General features: G+C 40.9%; 1 protein-coding gene across 3 annotated transcripts in view; it reads right to left on the bottom strand.

Annotated features, from left to right (window-relative positions):
* Positions 1 to 23,359, bottom strand: part of KCNAB1 (potassium voltage-gated channel subfamily A regulatory beta subunit 1) — a 127,709-nt gene that overhangs the window by 2,302 nt on the left and 102,048 nt on the right. For all 3 annotated transcript variants that reach the window (XM_075570540.1, XM_075570541.1, XM_075570542.1), the window contains exons 7-13: positions 22,604 to 22,647; positions 20,453 to 20,539; positions 3,255 to 3,340; positions 2,622 to 2,742; positions 1,910 to 2,004; positions 1,585 to 1,705; positions 452 to 540 (exon numbers count right to left, since the gene is read on the bottom strand). In XM_075570540.1, the coding sequence (XP_075426655.1) occupies positions 452 to 540; positions 1,585 to 1,705; positions 1,910 to 2,004; positions 2,622 to 2,742; positions 3,255 to 3,340; positions 20,453 to 20,539; positions 22,604 to 22,647 (643 nt within the window). The remainder of the gene's footprint in view (positions 1 to 451; positions 541 to 1,584; positions 1,706 to 1,909; positions 2,005 to 2,621; positions 2,743 to 3,254; positions 3,341 to 20,452; positions 20,540 to 22,603; positions 22,648 to 23,359) is intronic.

Raw genomic sequence — 23,359 nt, 5'->3', positions numbered from 1 at the left:
CAAATATTTCCCCTCACTCTCCTGTGCGGAGCTCTCTGCAGACAGGGTGGGGGAGGAGTCAGTGCCTGGCTGGTGGCTTCTGTCCAATCACCTCCCCTGTCTAAGTGCAAATTTCACTCTTTGTGAATGAAACCTGAAAGCTGATTGGCTGAAAAACTTGGCAAGCTGCCAAAAATTTCGGGCCATTACTGATTGGATAATGCCCGGAATTTTAACCAACCAGAGAGCAGGGATTTCAATAATGCCCAGAATTTACCAGCTTTAGCCTATAATACAGAATATCTTAACATAGATACATATCGCAAGTAACTTTTGGAGTAGATGCATCAAAAGCAGTAAAAGAATCTGAGATTTCTCTATCCCAGTGGGTCCGTAACACCCGCTGTGCACTGCATTGGCAATTTTCCTGTGCTAAGCTAGCGTAACGCTCCACAGCAATGACTGTACTTACCTGTATGGCTCCCAGGTTTTCTACAAGTTGTTCTGGATTAGAAGAACCCAAGAGGACAGAGCTCACTCCCTCGTTCCGCAGACACCATGCTGGAGGAGAAGATGGGCATTTCTAAACTCAGAATACCATTGTTTACAGGGGACACAAGGGCACTGTCATATTTCAAACACAAATACTATTGACCCCTTTAATACCCCTTTAAGGCTTAAGAGTATTTGTGATGAAGTTACAGAGCATCAACCCCCCCCCCAAAAAAAAAATCTAAATCTGCCAAGCTATTAAAGTGGGTTTCCTTTCAACAAAAAAAAGATTCCCAATAGGTTTGAAGCAGGGGGTCTCTGGAGCTGAAACGTGTTAATTTTTAGCTCTGGGGAACCCCTGTTCCAGAGATACTTGCCTCTAAAGGAGTTGCTGGTATCTCAATCCTGTTTAAAGCTCCTGAATCACGGGGGCCAATAGGAAGCCACAGGGGATGACGTTACGGGTTCCTATTGGCCCGCTGGATCTTTTAAACAGCCATATTGTGTGCTCGACCTTCAGTGATATGCATCTCGGGAAGCAGGAAGTCTCCATAGCTGAAATTAACATGGTTCAGCTCCGGAGACCCCTGCTTCAAACCTGGGTAACAAAAATAAATAAATAAACCCCAAGCGGAAATGCCGCTTTAAATATATCTTAAAGCAGCAATCCCAGATGCTTGTTTTTTAAAATTTTTTTTTAACCCTGCTTCTTTTAAAGAATGGAAACCAGGGTGTCCCAGGAGATAAACTCTACCATTTTTGTCTCTGGGGCCTCCCCCAGTTACAGAGATATTTACCGGTAAAGGTAATCGTCATCTGTTGCAGCTTCCTATGGGCCTGCGTCATTCAGGCGATTTAAAAACCAGGAAGAAATGCCTGGAAGGATCTCGGGAAGCGACGGGTTCCTGGTGCTGAACCGTTTTTTTAATGTATTTTCATTTTTTTATAACTCCGAAGACTCTCTGGTTCTAGAGATTTCCATTCTCTAAAGACTAAAGGGGGTCAATTGTCAATTTTGCTGCTTTAAATTATGATTTTTTTTTGTTCTTTTAATACAATCGCTTTTAAGTGTATTATGCCATATCTTAGGGGCCTAAATCCCTTCTTGCTTACCTACAGCTAGCTGGGGCAGGGTGCACCCAAGACGTTCTGCAATCGGTGACAAATCTTTAAGTTTAGTCTGTTGTTTTCGTCCTTCTTCACTTAGTATTTTATCCTTTAGCCACTGGTAGCACTGAAAATGCAGGACACAATATAATATATACTGTATTTAAAAATAAATATATATATATACACATATACACATACACACACAGAATATACACACACCACACATAGAGACACATATATAATGAAGACATTGTATCTTTGGCATACTGCGAATTAAACATCTTCTATAATACTATAATTGTGTCTTAAACATTTCTCAGCCTGATACCTTTAATGATGCTCGTGTAGTTTCAGGAACTCCATTCTCATATTTTCCTGAGATAATCCCACACGCAAGTGGCGACCAAGTCATTGCCCCGACTCCTAGAAAAAAGAATTGTTTGGACTGCATTAGATAGTGTGCATTCTATAGCATGCCAAACGCTAAAGTACTTCACTGCATGTCAATGCCATATATGGAGCCTTGTGTGCACAGTGACATTCACTGGAAAAAACAGCTTCTAGATCTGGGGTCCCAAACTCAGTCCTCAAGGGCCCCCAACAGGCCAGCTTTTATGGATATCCCTGCTTCAGCACAGGTGACTCAACCAGTGACTCAGTCAAAGACTGGGCCACTGATTGAGCCACCTGTGCTGAAGCAGGGATATCCATAAAGGCTGGCTAGTTGCCCTGCTTCAGCACAGGTGGCTCAGTCAGTGGCACAGTCACAGTCTGAGATACTGATTGAGCCACCTGTGCTGAAGCGGAGATATCCATAAAAACTGTCTAGTTGGATGCCCTTGAGGACTGAGTTTGAGACCCCTGGTCGAAATCTTTATAGACATACTGGCATTTATTTAATCAACTGTACTACTTATTTACCAAGATTTTTGAAAGTTGCTATCACTGTTCTGCATATACTTTAAATTAGGAATGTAGGCAATATATTTGCACTTTGTACACACATAGGAAGCCCTAAAAACATCTATACAAGACCGTACCTATTTTGTGGTACAACTCTGGCAGTTGAACCTCCACTTTCTCCCTTTGGAAGAGGTGATATTCAGCTTGTTCACACACTGGTGGGATCATATTAAACTGTCTGGCTACAGAATATGCTTCCTGTAAACAAGCAAAAACTTGGTTATTGCATTTAATACAACTATACCATGATTTGACTCACGAACGTATGAAATGAAGATAACCCAAGTCATGCATTGGTGTCTGATACAAAGTGGGTAATGCTACCTATACCGAAGCAGACATTCTGTTTTTGGACCATTGTCTTACACCCTATTGGCTTGAATAGCATTTTCGGGTGAAAACAGGCCGGATACCCATTTCGGAATATGTAGAATCTCTTCCCAAAGTCCGAAAAATTAGGACACTAAGTAAAAGCCTCCAGTCAGCCAATATTTAAACAAACTGTATGAAGGTGCTGACGAACATGCTGAAATGTGGGCATCTTCTATAAGCTGCAGAACTCTCATGGCAGTGAACTACTCAACACTGATATGCTTTGGCATATAAGTCAGTCCAATTTTATTTCTCCTGGAATGGCCAAGACACCAGTTACTTCTGGGCCTGTCTCAGCAACCCATCACATTAATTCCATGTTAAAGCATGTACAGTACCATAATCTCCATTGCACTCCAACGCGAGGTTCCCCAATACATTGCCATCCCCTGGTTGATGACATAAGACATCGCCCTGACAATTTCTAGGGAAAAACAACAGAAAAGGTCAATTAGAACCAGCACAATAAATAAAATAGTTGACATTGTGTCACACACTTTTTGTATATATTCAATCTTGGCTGTGCAAACTCAGTCCCTAAAAGCCACAAACAGGTCACATTTTCTGATTTTCTCTACTTAATTATTACTGTAGTTACTTACTTCTCTAATTATCACTAATATATATATATATATATATTTATTAGTACTTCAGAAGGCTATCCTTGTGCCGCTGAGAAAATAAATAAATAATTGAAGTATTCAGCCATTGATTAAAACTGAGCAGGAACTGGCAGTGCCCTGTTTACTGCTCAGCTATGATCACCTCCTGGTCCTTTTCGATAGGGACAGGCTTGGCTCAAATCTGGTGTTTATTCACCATCCCACTAGATTTCCTATACCAGGGACTGCACTGAGCTATATATGGAATAAGAGACTACAATAGGGCTGACTGAACCTGCCCCTGTTCAATGGGCTTGAGTCAGTTGATCAGCCAATGACCAACCCAAAACCCAGTCCAACATATTACCTGGAATCTATAGTACATTAAGTTGAAGGCAAACCAATGGGCATTATATATGGATCCTTAGCAAAACTTCTATATAGAGTAGGAACCAACGCTTGAATACAGAGTAGGAACCACATTTTTAAACTCTGTTCGAGTCCAATGACTGAAATCTAAAGAGAATTTGGGAGAGCTGAAGCTAACAATTGACAATACTATCAAATGATTGGGATTTTAAAGAGTGAGGCCCCATTAAAGAATACAAAACCAATAATGGCAAATGAGTGAGACTTATTTTCCAATGAGATAGTATCTTCCAAGGAATTGGGGTGAAACAGAATGTTAATAAATACTACAACCAGCTCAGGACATCATCCACTGCAACCTGGCTCTAGTTATTTATTAGTTCCCTTTGCAAAATCAATTCTTTTCTTGGCCGCATATCAGTTGATATTCATCCATTAGGTGACATAAGGAATGTACAATCAATTGACCTCTTCTAAAACACGTTAATAGTTGCTTGCAACACAAGAGGGCAGTATTGTCCCAAACGTAAAACACGTCATTGTTATATTCCATACAAGAAAATATGGTGCAAGAAAAGGTAAGCGCAAACCCAATAATATATCACAAATAAATAAATCACCAAAAAATGATATCACCAAGAGGAGATGCTGCTGGTGTGAGGAATTTCACAATCCCTCAATAGGCAACAGGAGGAGTACGCAGAGCGCAAGAACTCCTCTCGTGGGTAAATGGTAGTTCACAGGAATCAGATCAACATGTGTTAAAAGAAAAGAGAAAAGATCATGGTACAATACAGTTTAATAAACAAAAAATCCTTAGAGCAGTGAGCTCCAGTACACTCACATGCTCCACGATAATAAAAAGCAGTGTAACCAACTCAGGGTTAGGAGCAACGCCGACAATACAGCAAACACAGCTACACACGAATCCTCTGGGTAGGAACAGTCTCATCCGCATCCGAACAGCGTCTGACGTCACGGGACTTCCTTGGCTCTCCTCCAGTGGTAAGGGAGGTGGCAGGCTACGGAGTTAGCGTCAGCGCTAAGGTCTTTACAGCGGGAGGACAGCTGGTTCACAGAAAACAGCAAGAGGCTCCACACGGCTCCACACAGCTCACGAATCAATAGATAATAATAAAGATCCAGGTAGAACCTGCCACATGGTGTGTGACGTCGGAGGATTCGTGTGTAGCTGTGTTTGCTGTATTGTCGGCGTCGCTCCTAACCCTGAGTTGGTTACACTGCTTTTTATTATCGTGGAGCATGTGAGTGTACTGGAGCTCACTGCTCTAAGGATTTTTTTGTTTATTAAACTGTATTGTACCATGATCTTTTCTCTTTTCTTTTAATACATGTTGTTGTTTAAACTTTAGCGCTATCACATTTTTCTTTTTCAAGAAAATATACCTGCTATATTACTTTTAGATAATAGCAGAAAGCACTTGTTTTCGGTGTGCTTAAAGCAATATCCTACGTGTGTTTAATTTTTTTTTTAAATCAGTTCTGTACTATGAGAAAACAACTCTAAATGACACTTTTAATGTATTATAATGTAACAAGCATTTTTTGTTTCTACAGCCACCATTTACAAAGTCACATCCTCTTCCTCTTCTGAAACAGGCTCTGGCACACCCCCTTTTGAGCCCTACCCTCTCTCTAGCAGTGCACCAATTGTATCTAGTGACTGCCTGGTCACATGATCTTCCCCACAGAACTTTGCATCTTTGGTCCTCTTCTGCTGCGCTGACAGCCATCTAGTGAACCCCCGAGCTGAATCTTCGCTGATTGATCACAGGGGAACGGATTGATCGGCAACTTAGATAATTACTTATCATTGTGTGGATTGTATTGATGCACATATTAAAGGGGGGGGGGGGGGAAGGGGAAAACGGCAACTTGGACTGCTGCTTTAAGGGAAAAACTGAGAAAACCTTAGATGTTTACACTATTGGTATACAACATTGCTATTAATTAGAAATGTTGCACTTAACAAGAAAATAAATACTCTGGTGACTATGTTATCACTTTGGGGGCACAGCTCAAGAAGTTTGCGCACCCCTGGGTTAGGGAGCGAAGGTAATGGGGGTGCTATAGTTAAGATAATATCGTTCACAAATGAAGATAATTTATATTCTTTACCTATTTGTTGGGCTTTTCTCTAAATGTGCAAGCTAAGGGTTCAATCAAAAGAGCAAATAGTAGTGGTGATAGCGGACAGCCCTTGTTCCATTTTTTATTTTTACTATGTCTGAGTTTCCTCCCGATAGTTTCCAAGAGGCAATAGGAGTCTTATAAAGGGCCTGGAATCCTTTTAGTATGGGGCAATTTGGCTAACGAAGCTACAGCTCAGGGCCTCACAATATGAGGGGCCTCAAAAATAGAAGAAAAAAAATGAATGTATTTCAAGTCTTAAATATGGGGGAAAAGAAGATTCTCTATAAATATGGAAATCTTCCTTCAAATATGACCCTAAGCCTCATGTGCATGGAAAGTGACAAACTTTGTAGCTTATCATTTGAAGACATCATCAATGACTTTGCACTCCAAAAATCAGGAAATAAAATGTTTTAATATTATAATGAATGTGATGTGCAAACAGCTCTATACCGTCATCTTTGCATATAGCAACGCTAGTATAATGCTTTCATTTATTTCAGTTTCATTTTTATATTTTCAATAGTCCCTTTAGTCAGATTAATTAATCTATTTTTGGGGCCTCTTAAACTTGACATAGTTTAGGGTCTCAGAAGGTCAAAGTCTGCCCTGGGGCCATCAAATCTAAAGGCTGATAGAGCCTTATTCAAGAATAGCCAGGTGATCATATCGAAAGCCTTCTCTGCACCAAGGCTTAGTAGGAACACTTTCACTTTAATACAATTGACGTGATATGAATCATTTTCCTTGTGTTATCTGAGGCCCGCTGGTCACTTCTAAAAGCGTACATTTCACTGCAGCTATTTCATCACCACCTGCATGATCCCTCTGCATTACCTTAGTTTTGGGGGTAGGGAATGTGATCCCTCTGCATTACCTTAATTTTGGGGGTAGGGAATGGGATCCCTCTGCATTACCTTAATTTTGGGGGTAGGGAATGGGATCCCTCTGCATTACCTTAATTTTGGGGTTAGGGAATGGGATCCCTCTGCATTACCTTAATTTTGGGGTTAGGGAATGGGATCCCTCTGCATTACCTTAATTTTGGGGTTATGGAATGGGATCCCTCTGCATTACCTTAATATTAGGGTTAGAGGATGGATCTCCCTGCATTACCTTAATATTGGGTTAGGGAATGGGATCTCCTGCATTACCTTAATATTAGGGTTAGGTAATGGGATCCCTCTGCATTACCTTAATATTAGAGTTACGGAATGGGATCTCCCTGCATTACCTTAGTATTAGGGTTAGAGGATGGGATCTCCCTGCATTACCTTAATATTAGGGTTATGGAATGCGATCCCTCTGCATTACCTTAATATTAGGGTTAGAGGATGGATCTCCCTGCATTACCTTAATATTGGGTTAGGGAATGGGATCACCTGCATTACCTTAATATTAGGGTTAGGTAATGGGATCCCTCTTCATTACCTTAATATTAGGGTTACGGAATGGGCTCTCCCTGCATTACCTTAATATTAGGGTTAGAGGGTGGGATCTCCCTGCATTACCTTAATATTAGGGTTAGAGGGTGGGATCTCCCTGCATTACCTTAATATTAGGGTTACGGAATGGGATCTCCCTGCATTACCTTAATATTAGGGTTAGAGGGTGGGATCTCCCTGCATTCCCTTAGTATTAGAGTTAGAGGATGGGATCTCCCTGCATTACCTTAGTATTAGAGTTAGAGGATGAGATCTCCCTGCATTCCCTTAATATTAGGGTTATGGAATAGGATCTCCCTACATTCCCTTAATATTAGGGTTAGGGCGGCAGTGGAAAAATCTCCCAATTAAATTGTCAATTAAATGCCAATTAAATTGCCTGGAAATTAGCAGTGGAGTATTCAGGTGCATAGGAATGGAGGCGTGATATGGCCATGTGATTGACCTTATCTCCGCACAGTAGACTGGCATTAGCATTGGGCTGATAAAGATATAATCTATCCTGAAGTGTTACACTGGCGACACATTTTATTCGAGCTCGGCTAGTCCCACGAATTCGGGTATACCCGGGTGTATTGAGGTTTGTGACTGTTTTCTGCCCGAGTGCATTGGGTTATTTTCCAGGCAGGGATTGAAGCATTTTACTCCCGCTGGCTGCAATACTGCACAGTATATATATATATACTGCATTACAATTCATGAATTTATGCCATCTGGTAGACACGCGAAGCATTGCAGCCTATTAAATCCTAATCATTATCATTTAACAGATCAGCCGCCCGTCAGCCAGGCATGAACCCAGGCTGGGAAGGCAAACACAACGGGGCTTGTCAGAGGTGAGGAGTGGCGCATTCCAGGTATCTGCCAGGTACATACTGGGTATTTGCTCGAATAAAGTGTGTCGGTGCAGTATGTGAGGGGGAGTAACAAGTATAATTCCTTTGGCTACGGTTAAATGCCCTACAGGTATCTATCAAAGGGAACTCTGACGTGAGATTTCGAAAAACTTTAGTCAAATTACTTGTAGTGTATGATTACGATAGGCGTGCTGTGTTTGACTTATCTATTCACGGGCTATGTATCAGGTTCAAATCTCCTCCCATAATTAGAGGATGATTAGCGTATTCCTTCAGTAGAATTTATTTCCAAACATCTATTTGATGATCACTTGGGGCATAGATATTAACTAAAGTTACTCCTGCCAAGGAACCTTGTACAATTACGAACCTCCCCTCATCTTTTTTTTTTACCTTGTGTTCCGGAAATGGAACATCATATTTTATCAAGATGGCAACAGACCTCCTTTTACTATTACAAGAGGAAAAGAGTGCTTTAGGAAAATATTCGGAGGGTCTTGCTTGATAAAATGTATCTCCTGCCTTAAGATTATATCCCAGGCTTTTCAATTCTGTCAGCGCTAGTTATAGTTCGAATTCAGGCCTTTCACATTAAGTGATAATGTTATTGCTGAATGGGCAGACATAATATATTTATTCAATGAGGACTCTAAGGTGAATTTAGTTATTATATCTCAGCAGGTACCACAGTATGTCTCTTTCTTCTGCAGGATGCGCGGTTATGTCACCTCAGCTGGACCGAGTCCTATGAGTATGAAAGATGGTTTTGGGGAAGTGACTTGTAAGGCAGCACAAAAAAATGGGAGGAAAAAGTGGCAAAGGAGTTAGTTTGGTGCAACAAGCACCGAAAGTGGCATGGGAAGTTTTAAAGACCTTAACTGCCATGGGATCCTGAAACAATGCTCTGCAATGCTTTGCAGGTGTACTTGAAGCAAATGTGTGAATGATGGATTGGCAGAACATATTTCTATTTGAGTCATATATGGGTTAGATATAAAACTCCTTTAATAATGCTTTTTTTTAATAGATAACAAATGACTTGGTCTTGCCCCTGCCAAATACCATGTCCGAGCTTATCCACAAATGGAAATGCTATAAAGACATACATTTAAGTTTATACTTTCATGCATATGCAACACTCATTCCTATGAATTGGTAATTGCATACATCAAAGGAACAAACAAGCACCAGTGGCAAAGAAACTTAAGAAGACTCAGATCCCATCTCCTTGAGCCCATCTTCTATATTCAAACCCATTCAAACATAGAACAGATTTCATATAGCAACACACATGGATTGTTCAGTACCTAGTAGAAGGCCACCTTCATGTTGCATGCACCTGAGCTTTCTCAAGAATTCAATCAATCGCATTCTTTCCTTGGTATCTCAGTCTACTGGGTATTATGCTGCTAGTGGACTGGCAGGCAAAGAGGAGCAGGCTCATACTCTCTACATGAGCCCGTATTAAATAAGGAATAGGCCTGGATACTGATAACAGGGTGCATTAGGGTGCAATTTATTTGGGTATTTTATTTACAATGGAACACAATCCTAAATTAACGCAACAGAAAGCTGGGAACCCCAGGGTGCAGTAGCACAGGTGGTGCCGGCACACAGCCAATGAGCCACAAAATACACAAGGCTGCATAATTGCTGGCCTTATAAAACCTGCATTAATTAGAAGCCTATGGCGGGTGTGGGGGGGGGGGGGTGGCTCTACACAGCATTCAGGGAAAAAGAGCTCATTATTGTAGATGTGTTAAGTCGGAGGGCAACAGTGAAATGATAAATAAGTGCTTATTCCACAATATTTGCTACCTCTATACTATTAAGTCTGTGTTGCCTTTGACACTGCTATTCATCCAAAGTATGAGTTTAAGACTAATCAGCTTACGTTGAGGGAATTTTGTTCTGTACACATTAGTATTGTACAGTACAGTAAAATGAAACCTACAATTAGGTGGGTGCAGCATCTTTAGATATGAGCTCTCAAGTAGCAAAGAATGTTTACTTCACATGTCTGCTACACTTCTATCCTTGGAACAGGGTAGAGGAAGGAGTTAATAAACTAAAATCCTAACATAAATTGACCCTTGGTAGTAGTGCAATACTAGGGAGAGTGATGTAAAAGTGGGTGCAATACTGTGAACTGGGGTAACATCCAGGAGATTCATAAGAAGGAGTCTCAGGGCCAGCAACTTGGGGTGCCCCTAACAGGTGTCTAAAGGTGTAATGCGCAGTAGACCTGGGTGCTAAGGCAAAAATAATCTGGTCAAGAAACGTAAATAATGGGCAAGCAGTGGCCAAGCACGCCAACTCAGGAGATCAATGAAGTGCAAAAAAGGTAATTTAATGAATTCAAAAGTCATCCAACGTTTCGGTGCAGAGTACCTTCATCAGGGATGACTTAAGCCATTAAATGGCCTTTTATGCACTTCATTGATCTCCTGAGTTTTTGGTTTGCTTGGCCACTGTTTGTCAGTGACATTCAGAGAAAAAGGAAGAGCCTAATGAGATATGCTCGGATAAGAAATGAACTTAGATGCACATCGCTGACAGATGCACACCAATTTCAATCAGTGATGTGCATCTAAGTTCATTTCTTTTGAGAGCATATCTCATTACGCTCTTCATTTGTCACTAAACTTCTATACTCATACTTCATCCTCACACTTCAACGGTCATATTTTAGCGGCTATGACTCCAAACCTGTTACAGGGACAAATAGGCTTTATTAGCTAACAGATAAAATGTTTAGGAAAAACCCCAATCCCTTTTTTTGGGGGCATGTGAACATGTGGTTTAGATATCCCCCAATTCTCTTGGTTCCCCTGGTCTATACGAGGTTAGAGTCTCCCAGAATAAGGGTCATGTCCTCATTCTAACAATCTGAACAAGAAGATAAGATGTTCTCTTAGGAGTCATGGTTAATAGTGCCTGAAAGTTGTAGCTATCAGTCATATATTGTTAAGTACCATGAGCCAAGAGGCGCCAAGCAATCTAATAAATCTTGTCTGATTCAATGCCACTTTATTGGTCAGGACATTCTTGTTACCACGTCTGCTCACATTAAAGCTCGCTCTGAAAAGCTACAGTATGGGGATACGCAAGTAAACCCGTGGATTTGTACATATACCAAACACACACACATATATATATATATATATATACAAACACACATACACACTACATATAATTCCAGTCAACAGGCAGAGAAATTGAGATAGAGAGAGAGAAATTATCTCACTGTTTACACACACACACACACACACACACACACACACACACACACACACACACACACACACACACACACACACACACACACACACACACACACACACACACACACACACACACACACACACACACACAATTCCAGTCGAATCACGATAATTGTATTTTATTGTTTCTCTACAAAACCAGAAAAGTAAAACCCCTATTTGGCCGCCTCTGGCACAACGGTCCTGCAGCATTTGTGAATACTAATGCAATCATCCGTCATCCTTTCAGCCAAAAGATTAATGTGTAAGCATTTGGGGAGGCTGACACAAGTTATCAGTTTCAATTTGTCCCCTTCAGCACACATGCACAAAAAAGGGCTTGGAATTCTGCCCCTCTCTTGGTGCTTCCTCGCTGCGAAAGTCCTGTCTGACAGCCGAGAAGCAGGGTTATTATTATGGAAAATGTGAAATAAAACCTGCTCCAACAACAGAACACTAACGCACACAGCAGGTAGAAGCCTGTATTTCAGCCAACTCATGTCTGTTTATTTTTACCTCTATTTATATTAAATCTAATTTATTTACTAATATAATGACAGGAACAAGTCAGAAGGCAGACACAAACGGCACTTCTTTTTGGGGCAGCTTATCACTATGGTAGTTGTTTTTGAATGTGTGTTCACATACCACTTGCACTCCCATTAAATAAATGATCACGAGTTGAATATATTCTATAATGTATTTACCAGTGTGGACTTTATGATAACTTTAGCTGTTTCTATTTTTCCGCTCCCAAATTTAGATCCATATTTAACTCCTTGCTTTTCTTTCTTTCCACATAAATATGAATACTTTTCATTATCTAGCACTGATCATGTGCACAGCACTTTGCGCAGAAGTTTGCAGGCACAGCGACTTCCTGCTCTGAAGAGCTTACAATTTAATTTGAGTATAACAAAAGACAATTGTTTGGAGTTTTGTGACCCCTCCTCCCTGGTTTTAAGCTCACTCACCCCACTTTTAAATAGCAAGTCTTGTTATGTACCTGTGAATGACCAGGCCATTAAGACAGTTCTCCCTCCATTAGAGAGGTTATGAGAGCTTCTGCGGCAAATATGCTTTTGCCGCACTCTCAGGCCTATCGGACCTAATGGGAAGGTACTTGCCTGTATCTGCCGCCTCCTCTCTGCCGCGCCTCCTGCTTCTTTGGAATTCCAGCGTCAAGTGTTGCCAAGGACACCAAGAACGTGGTGTCACACGGAGTCTCGCTGCCATTGTCATGACGTCGCGTTTCCATGGCAACGCGCGGCTCTGCGATGTCACATTGGTGACGTCCGCGGCGTCATTTGACGCAGGGATGTCAAAGGAGCAGGAGGGCGGCAGAGAAGAGGCGGCTGACACAGGCAAGTGCCTAGGAGCAGCGGATTTTGAAATCCGCCGCTGGGTACAGTACTGTTAGGACTTGCAAAAGAGGGGATAACTTGCCTCGGTTTGCAAGCTTAAAATGCTTTGGCAAAACAATTTCACTAAATGAGCCTCACTTATGAAAAGAAAAACAGAGAAGTATTTAAAGCTGCAGTTCAGTCTTTTTTTTTTTTTTAATTAATTTTTTTACTTCAATAGTTTTATGTGGGCAATCTCTAATTACCTAAAGAACTGCATAGCTGTCGGTCAATTCCTTCTCCGTCTATTGATCGGCAAAGTTTGACAACATCTTTAAATATGGGGAATGTAAATCGTTGCTATAGGAACAAGCATGCTTGTTAAAATAGAATACAAGAAAATTGGTCTTTCAAAGTTGTTGTTTTTTTAAACAGAAAATGCTAAAAGTATTTTTTCTTACTACAGAACTGATTTATTAAAAAACAAACAGGATATTGCCTGAACTGCAGCTTTAACTATATAATTTGTCATATTGGATGTAGCACTGGGGCTTTTTGTCTTTTGCTATATACATGCTGCCCATGCATTGAATGCTTCCTGTATTAGGTGCGGTAGACACTGCCCTGATGTATCAATGAATAGGAAGGCATTGCTAAACGTGGAAGTGGAGTAACCTTACTGTACTGGAACACAGACCCTTCCTAGCAGTCAGTACTCAGTAAAATCCCGAAGACAGTCAAATGATGATTCTCAATATGGAAATAGTATAAGTGATACAGTGCTGGGTATTAGTGGTAAGGGCATTTGGTGCCATCCTGTTCAAGAAGGTGTTTCCAAACCTCTTGTAATCCGAAGACACTCTACAGAACAGGGAGCAGGAGAGCACACAAAATAGCACAGTAGTGCAGTACTCTTTTAATGTTGTTTAACAAATGAACGAATCATAATAGTAGAAAAAAGCCATTAACGGTGTTGCAATTACCAGAATAAGTATTTGAAGCAGCATGTAGGTCAGAGTCAGACAGTATGCCAGCTGTCTTGCAGCCTGCAGTGCCCACCGCTCTCATCTGCACCTTAGCGTCCCACTCCACGTGGTCTGTTGCCCGTTGCTGTGCATGTAGCAAGCATCCAGCAGAGCGGAGTGACCCCCGGGCTATCCCAGCTACAGTGACGTCATCCACCGACGACATCACCAGGGCAACGGACCACATGGAGTGGGGCGCTAAGGTGCCGAAAAGAGCAGTGGTCACTGCAGGCTGCCAGCCACCTGGGGTACTGCGTCTCTGACCCACATGAGGACGTACATGCTGATTAAAAATACTTTTTCTGGTAATTGCAACACAGTGCAATAGAAAGAAAAGAGCAGCTTCATATAGTTCTCGTGGGGTAACAGGAGCCAGGAGTGCGGCCAACACCCAAATACAGTATAATCATGTGAAAAGCTGTGCAGGTCCCTGTGGGGAGAGTTCAAATAGACTTGAAAGAGTGAAACATATTCCGTAACGTTTTACTTAGGAATGTTGTGTCTTATTTGTGAATAATCGGAGAGTTTTGGAATATGTTTGACTCTTTTAAGTCTATTTGAGCTCTGTCTAAGGGGACTGGAACATTTTTTCACAAAATTGTAACACCGTTGTTGGCTTTTATCTATTACTGTGTTTTATTCGTAACATGTATAAAATAAAACATATATTTGTGTGTGCTCTTCTGCTCCCTGTTGTGTGTTGATAAACGTGGCGCAGTTGTTTTGCTCTACTGGGAAACTTTGATACAAAGTCCTGTTTTTCTACATACTGTAACTCTTTATGCTCTGGAAAAAAACTTCACATTCGTTCAGCTTCATTCACAAACTTCTCCCAACGCTTCCTTAACTCTATCTCAGTCATATCTTTCATCCTTTAAAGCAGTCCCAGGCGGCAATTTTTTAAAAGTTGAATTTATATATGTATATATATATATACACATGAAGGTCAGTCAGCACACTGCAGTAGAAAAGGTTATAATAGCAGATGCTAGTCCCATAGAAAATAAGTATGATACGAACCAATCCAAAGACCAGTAAAGAGACAGCACACCGCACGGGGTTAATCCAAAAATCTATATTCACAACAGGAAATACACGTAAGCCGTACGTGTATTTCATGTTGTGAATATAGATTTTTGGATTAACCCCATGCGGTGTGCTGTCTCTTTACTGGTCTTTGGATTGGTTCGTATCATATATATATATATATATATATATATATATATATATATATATAATATATATATATATATATACATATATACAGTGGTCGACAAATCACCAAAAAATCTACTCGCCACACAAAAAAATCTACTCGCCACCTAGTACCAAACGTGTGCTGCTTGGGCCAATAGGAGCTCGCCACGATGTTAAATCCACTCGCCCGGGGCGAGCAAATGTATAGGTTTGTCGAACACTGTGTGTATATATATATATATATATATATATATATATATAAATAATTGAAGCAGGGGGTCTCCGGGGCCGAACCCTGTTAATTACAGCTCCGGAGACCCCCTACTTTCCGAGAAACGTACCTCCCATGTAGATGCCGGCAGCTGCTCCCATTCTGCAAGCAGGGATTTCAGGTGCTCTCACGCCACATAGACCAATAGGAAGCTGCACCGGCATCATGACTTCCTTTTGGACCGCAGGCCAGGAAATATCTGAACAGCGGCCACCACGAGATTCCTGCGGAGAGCTGTTACCGGCACCTAATTCGCAAGTAATTATCTCCGAAAGCAGGGGGTCTCTTGAGTTGATAAACCAAAGACACTTAGCAGGGTGTCAGACCCAACAGGACTAGAACCTACAACCAGTGCTTTTCTGGGCAGCAGCTCTAGTAGTTTGACAGTGGTGCTAGGTATCAGCTGGGGTAGCTCACACTGCTAGAGCTGTTGTTCTGAATAACAGAGGTTGTGTGGGTTCAACTTCTTATCCTGTTGGGTCTGAAACCATACTCCATTCCTCATAAGGTGCCTTAGACTTGTCAACCCAAAATCACTTTGTGCGCTGTGGGAAGCCAGTGGAATCACATCCTACAGTGTGGAGAGTTTTAAGTTTTTCAATTCAGTATGTGTCTGGCACTCTGGCAGATGGCACAGTGAATATTTTTGTCCCTGGCCGCAATGTTGCTATTGAATGCCTTAAGTACATAATAGTACAAATAATGTTTCTACACCCAATTTTTTCATGCTGTGTCTGTTATAGGTTTAACTGTTACATCATGCAACTTTTCTTAAGGGAAATTAACATTCTGTTACACTGCAGCCACCTTTGTGCATATCTGTCATGTACTTTAGCACCAAAATGAGTGTTTATACCTGTAGTACCTCCCACCCCTGGCTTCCTTTAAAGCAGAGCACTTCCAATTCCTGTTGGACAGTTTAATGTTCCTTGTGGAGCACACCTGAGATACCTGTGAGATACGGTAATAGCTGGATTAGCTACATGTGTGAGCAGTCAGTTGTCAAAAGTATGATGTGCTCACTCTTACACTCCCACACACTCTCACACACTCTCACACACACTCACACACACTCACACACTCTCTCACACTCTCTCACACTCTCTCACACTGGTTTCTGTTGTGGGCACTCACAAAGCGCGATGGAGCATCAGCCAACAAGAGTTTTGTCTTCCTGTGTGGCGACGCGGTCACGTGGTGTGTTCGGGGAGCCAATGGCGGTGCCCCCCCATCATGGCCACGCCTCACCCGTGCCTCCCATCGCTCCCTACATACCACAGATTGCGGCTTTTAGCTGTGTACGTGACGCCAGGTGTGCGTGCAGCAGTAAACACTGGGGCTGTAGCCTTAGAGTCTATCTGGGGACCCCCAGAGGTTGGAAGACCACGGGTTGAATACCAGTCATTTAAAATGTATTTCCAAAAATATTATGTGGATTAAAAAAATGTCATATATCAAGCTATACAGGCAGAACAGAGCTTTAATGTTTTGACTTAACAAAAACCTACTTGGCCTGCAGCCTGTTAAAGCACTGCACTTGTGGAATGGTATTTCTATATATATCTAAAATAGTGCAGCAGCTATTGTTTAGGAATTTATCACTCAATAAGGATTACATGTTGAATAATGGGTAGGCACGTGTTATAGATTAGGTTTTTTACATCCTTGGTGTGTAATGTCCATAAACTACAAGAACACCGCTCATCTCATTGATAGAGTTAGCACAAGCCTGGGGTGTGTGAACAATATGTGTGTGTGTGTGTGTGTGTGTGTGTGTGTGTGTGTGTGTGTATATATATATATGTATATATGTATATATGTATGTATATGTGTATAAGTATATGTATATATGTGTATATGTGTGTATATATATATATATATATATATATATATATATATATGTATATATATGTCTATATATGTATATGTGTGTATATATATATATATATATATATATATATATATATATATATATATATATATATATATATATTGTGACATAGTCCAAAGATGTTAGGCAGCTTTCTGCCCCATTTTAGGTCAGAAAGTGCAGGAATAGTTAAAAATGATCCGTTCCACATCTTCCCATTAACTCAGGCAGCTGGATGGAAAATCCAGACCACAGATTACAATGGCTCTAGTTCTCCCTCACCTGCTCTTCTAATCACATGCACAGGTACTTAGAGCAGAGAGGTTTTGCATTTCACTCTCTCTCCTTAGAGCCTGGAGGCTGGGGGTATCGCTGCTCCCCTGTTTCCAGTGTCGGGGTTGACGGCCCCTCCACGTATCACAGTACCAGAGGATTTGCCTGGACACCACAAGCAGATAAGACAAAACAAATGGTTACTGCTGTTGCTAAAAGACTGTGCTGTATCTTGTGACCCTAAATGAGAGAGCATTGTTTTAAGCTGGGGAACCAGTTTAGTTGGCCAGCAGCTGTTAGAGAGACTGATTCTGATGTGTAGTTAGATCCCTGAAAGGGATAGGATTTTGCTTATATGATTTTGGTTTTATTTCTTGAAATAACAGTGGGGGAAATATTGTAACACTGAAATATGTGAACTGCTGAATGAAAGTATCTGAGTACCTCTAACCTTCACATGTTAAAGCTGCAGTACCTTACTTGGATGAAAATAAAGCAGGCAGAAGCCTGAGTTAAGCAGCATAACACTTTGCATGATCCTGTTTGTTGTATAATTAACCCTAGAAGACTGTGTCGGGAAGAACCCAGACAGACGTCAGCACTACAAAAGAGGGGCGTTTGTCACAATATATATGTGTATGTATGTATGTATGTATGTATGTATGTATGTAAAATGCTCCGCTATCTTATAACCTTTGGGGGAATTGCTGCTTTCGCTGGAACTATTTCTCCACTGATCTCTTTTGCTAGCAGAATAGGTCAAATACTGTGGTTTGTGGCAGAGGTGGGTTTGAGTAGCGTCTTGTTGTCATGCTTGTTGCCTGCACCATAGTGAGTATAGTATTCTGTTCCATGCTCTTCTAAACATATTCACATGAATGCGTATGAGAGAATGGTTGGCATCATTACAATGTTAAAAAAATACAGTCTGGACTGGCACCTGCTTTCATTGATTCACTGTTAGAATTTGTAACAAAGTGGTTACATATTCAAGGGAAACAAATGGTTCCTGACAATTATCATTTGCTTTGATGCTTTTTGAAACTCTGCCACATAAAGCATAGTATGACTAGAAGTGTGGCTATTTATTCCAGGAGATTTGAACACGCGGTCTGGGTGGCAGATATGCTTAAACAGATGGTATAACAGATGCTGTGGACCCAAATTCTGAAGCAGAAGAAGTTAAAAAAAAAGACCTTTGCACATTTAGTAATCAAATACCTAGAAGAAAAGAACAAAACTTTATGGGAAAATGGAATAGTTCATATATGTTTTTCGGTCCATATTTACTAAGGGGTGCAATGACATAAAACACCTTTCCTGTGCTGGAAGAAATGGTACGGCCCATTTAATTGAGGTGAATGTGTCTTATGGTATAGCACAGTTTAGTAAACGTGGCCCTGTGTATCCACATGTGTACAATAATCTTATGGTTTTAATTTTAAATGAAGGATTTTTGGTTATTTATCATAAGCCGTTTTCTATCAAAACCATGACGCCTCCTGATTCCCGCACATAACACTTGTACAATATACATCTGCACCTGCTTTCTTTAGTATATCCTTTCTTATTTTAGGGCAGATACATCCAAGTAGAGTTTTGCAGACCTACCCCATTGAAAAATGAAACGTTGTTTTTGCTTTGTTGAGGTGCAGAAACGTTATTATAAATAGGGGTTTTCTTGACTTGTTATATATCCTGCAACGTGGCACCCAAAACCCAACACATTCGCCCTTATTCTGTAAGGTGTGGTAAGCGCAGATGACGTGCTATTGCAGGAAAAGCTCCATTAACATCAATAGGGCTTTTCATGTGACAACACGTCATCTGCTCTTATCACAGAATAAGGGCCGTAGAGATACTTTAGAAAGCTAAATTGCCAAAAATGACTGAAATGAAGGACAAAGGGTATATACAGGTAGGTTAAAAATTGGCTATAGTTACTCTAACAAACGTACATTTTTGTTGCTATAGGATGGTTTGTTACTTTGGCATTGTGTTAGCAGAACACAAAAGGGTTGGTACCCTTATGAAGAGTAAGAGATTCATAGCATCTGGAAAATGTACATTTGCAGACATTCTCAAATGTTGCTGTGGATCGTTGCTACATTTTTTTTCTAAATTGGAGCACCCTGCAAGACTAATGGCATGAACCGGCAAGTGGATTCAAAGCAAATTCAACAAAAAACTTCCAAATATCTGAATGCAGTCTGGATGAAAAGTGCAAGGAAATAATGTTAATATTAAACTTCCAGCACTCCAGCTATAAAAGCCATTTACCATGTCACTGCTGCTTTAAAACCCATTTCCAAATTGTAGAGCTTCAGCACAGGTGGCTCACTCTGTCCCTGCTTCAGGATTGAGCCACCTGTGCTGAAGCTGGGGTGTCCTGAAAACCTGCCCTGTTGGAAGGTAGGGGGAGGGGGGTCTTGAAGCGTAGAGTTGAGCACCTCTGCTATATAGAGAACCTTATTTTTAATAAAGTAGATGCATTCTAACTGTAATGAAAAACCCATCTGGATATTATGACGGAGATTTGGCTTTTTTTTTTTTTTTTTTTTTTAAACCCCCATTGCGGCACAGGTCAAACACAAATTAATTTTGTGTTTTCATAAGAAGAAAATTCATATAAGTATGATAATCTCCACACTCTGTGTTGCCGTTTGTGAGACGTAACATCAATCCCACCTTACAAAACGGATTAAATTCCCATATGAAAAAAGGCTTTGAGACAACCTGCCTCTCGTTGTCTATGTTCATCGTAAGCCGTCTTACCCCAATTTCATCATATGCAGAATTTCATTTCCAGCTGCAGGTGTTTTGGAATCAATGAGCCCAAGTCTATCATTTGTAATGCTTCCACTAACCTTCCATAGGGGTATTATTATCTGGACGGTTGGCAAACACAACATCCACGTACTCGAGCTGCAATCTCTGGAGAGAGGCCTTTAATCCTGCAAGCAGCAAAAATGAAAACATACTGTTAGAGGAAAGTCTAAATGAGGTTTTTAGCTGACCTTTCAGAGATTCACTATCCTGAAATGCCCTCTTGGGATGCAGACTAAACCTTATGTTAGCTTTACAAGCAGAGCCAAGGGAGTTACTTTCAATTGCTAAGCGCTAAACCCCTCCTAACTGCAGGCGTCCACTGAACATAATATAATACTATTAGTAGTAGCAGCCATTGGCTACTTTTGCTACATGGAGCAAGCATTGGGCAGTAATCATTTAATAACTTATTTTCACCCGCTTTTGTGATTTTAATATTATGCCATGGAGAAGCGTGGATTCTGCATCCGGAATTCTGCTGCGCGACCCAGGAATAATGGCAGTGACTGTGTTTGGGTCGTGGCAGTGACTGTGTTTGTGTCGTGGCAGTGACTGTGTTTGGGTCGTGGCAGTGACTGTGTTTGGGTCGTGGCAGTGACTGTGTTTGGGTCGTGGCAGCGACTGTTGCTGGTGAAGGGCTAATTTATGAGTAGCGACTACCGTGCACGTTTCATTCTTGCAGTGTAGTGCTAATCATGTCTTTATACTGCTATACGGACACACGTCGGCTAGAGATGGTCTCTAGGTTTCTTTATATGTTTGTATTTGGTTATATTGTTGTATTGTGCTACATTAACAAAGCAAAACCGCACTACAAGTATAAGAGGCGGATTCTTAGCTGCATCTGTGTATTTTCCCCCAGTTACTGTGCAGTGCTATTTATGTTATTCTATTTGTACACAGCAATACAGCTGCACAATTTCCTCTCTTATCAATTAGATTGTCGGGACTGGTTTATTTAACTATACTGGTTATAGTTTTTTGGCCACATGCTCTAAGGCAGGGGTGGCCAACTCCAGTCCTCAAGGGCCACCAACAGGTCAGGTTTTAAGGATATCGCTGCTTCAGCCCAGGTGGCCCAGCCTTTGACTGATTTAGCCCCCTGTGCTGAAGCAGGGATATCCTTAAAACCGGACCTATTGGTAGATCTTTGTCTGGAGTTAGCCACTCCTGCCTTAGAGCATCTGGCTCATAGTCAGAAATGTGCAAAGGTTTTACTAAAGATCTCATACCAGGAAGAACGTGCTGTCTTATTTTTACACACCTCAGGTAACATCACCCCTTTTAATCGCCATTTTTGCATATTTTCACATTTTTGTGGCAGTGTGAAGTTTCGATAAAATGCTATGAAAATGCAAAATTGAGGAATAATTTTATTTTAAATGTGCGAAGAAAACGTTGAGACATTTGCACATCTTTAGACACTGTGTAATGCATGTATTTAAAAAAAAAATGCTATCTTTACTTATTTTTTATTATACTGGAGTCAATTATCCCCCCCAAAATAATTCTGGACTTGCTACTTACAAACAAAACAAAATTATCAATTATTACAGCAGCAGCGCAACCAAAATTGTAATTAGATATTATTACATAATTGGTTCCGGGGGTGGGGTGCTTTCCCTGGGACCGAAAGTGAAGTATCCTGGGAACCGGCGATTTCAAGAAGCTAAAAAAAAAACACAGTCCAGCTGCGGAGACCCCACGGTTCTCTAGATACTCACAATTACATTTTCAGTGCTCTTCCATGTAAGTAGATTCCAATATAGCCAGTGGTGTAGAGCAATAGGAAGCCCACAGGACCAGCGAGGTTTGGCGGCCATATTGATTTCTCTGGTGCAGCCAACACAGGTGTTATCTGGCAAGTCAGTGGGATATTTTCTTGGTCATTTTAAATAAATGAATTTGCCACATTGTTCCCCTGTGTGAAAGGCCACACAGGAGTCCGGCGTCCATATTGATTCTGACTTCCTTTCGGGCAGAGATTGATTGAGGTTTTTTTGCAGGGACTATGTATTGGTTAGAAGGTGAACAACCGCTTTTGAGACTTAGATGTGTTTGTAAAAAGTAATTTAAGCTCTATCCAAATTAAGTATTAACTACATTTTGTTGGCACCTGCAGCGTGGCTTTATATGAATTTTTACCGCACATAATGGGACTTTGCAATAAATCTCGCTGAGCAACCTACCTTCAATAATGTGCTTTCTTGATAGGCCTCTTTCTGTTTCAGCTCTTAAATAAAATGAAATGTACAAGTCACTGTTGAGAAGTCCAAAGGGTAATGGAAATGTTATTAAAGTGGTTGAATCTGGTTTAACCCTGTACTTCCAGTGGTCTTCGACTTAGCCACTGATTAAGCCACCTGTGCTGAAGCAGGAATATCCTGAAAACCTGACCCGTTGGTTGCCCTTGAGGACTGGAGTTGCCCACCCCTGATGTCAGGTGGGTGTCTTCAAGCGCCGGGAGGAGTCTTATGGCAAAAAATTACTTAGTAAACATGGCCCTTAAACGATTTGATTGGGAAGCAATATGTAACACCAAAGATTAATCCTTTTGTACCTACAATGCAAATAATATGTGTGGGAAGCACAAAACAGGTCCATACTGTTCAGTGCTGTAGAGGACAAATGAATACTCTTTGAGTCAGGAAAGATGTTTTATGAACCAATTTGATGTATAGTACTATATAGTCCCCTTGTTTATGTGTACGTGTGTATTTATATACAGTAATACACTTTCATATTTGAAGCTCACATTCTTCCTGTCCATTCTGAGCGGCCGCTTGCATTCGATCAGTTATATTTAGCGTTGATGAATGCAGTGGGAAAGTTTGCATGGGGATGAAGCATAGAGCAGAACAACCACACAATGAAGCTTTCGATTCAAAGTCAAAATAAAGGGAAAATGTACAAATGTGGCTCCTAGTTCCTGGCAGGTTGTAGGA

This window comes from Ascaphus truei, chromosome 14, assembly GCF_040206685.1.
Source record: "Ascaphus truei isolate aAscTru1 chromosome 14, aAscTru1.hap1, whole genome shotgun sequence".
Lineage (NCBI taxonomy): Eukaryota > Metazoa > Chordata > Amphibia > Anura > Ascaphidae > Ascaphus > Ascaphus truei.
This window is presented reverse-complemented; position numbering and strand designations above follow the sequence as displayed.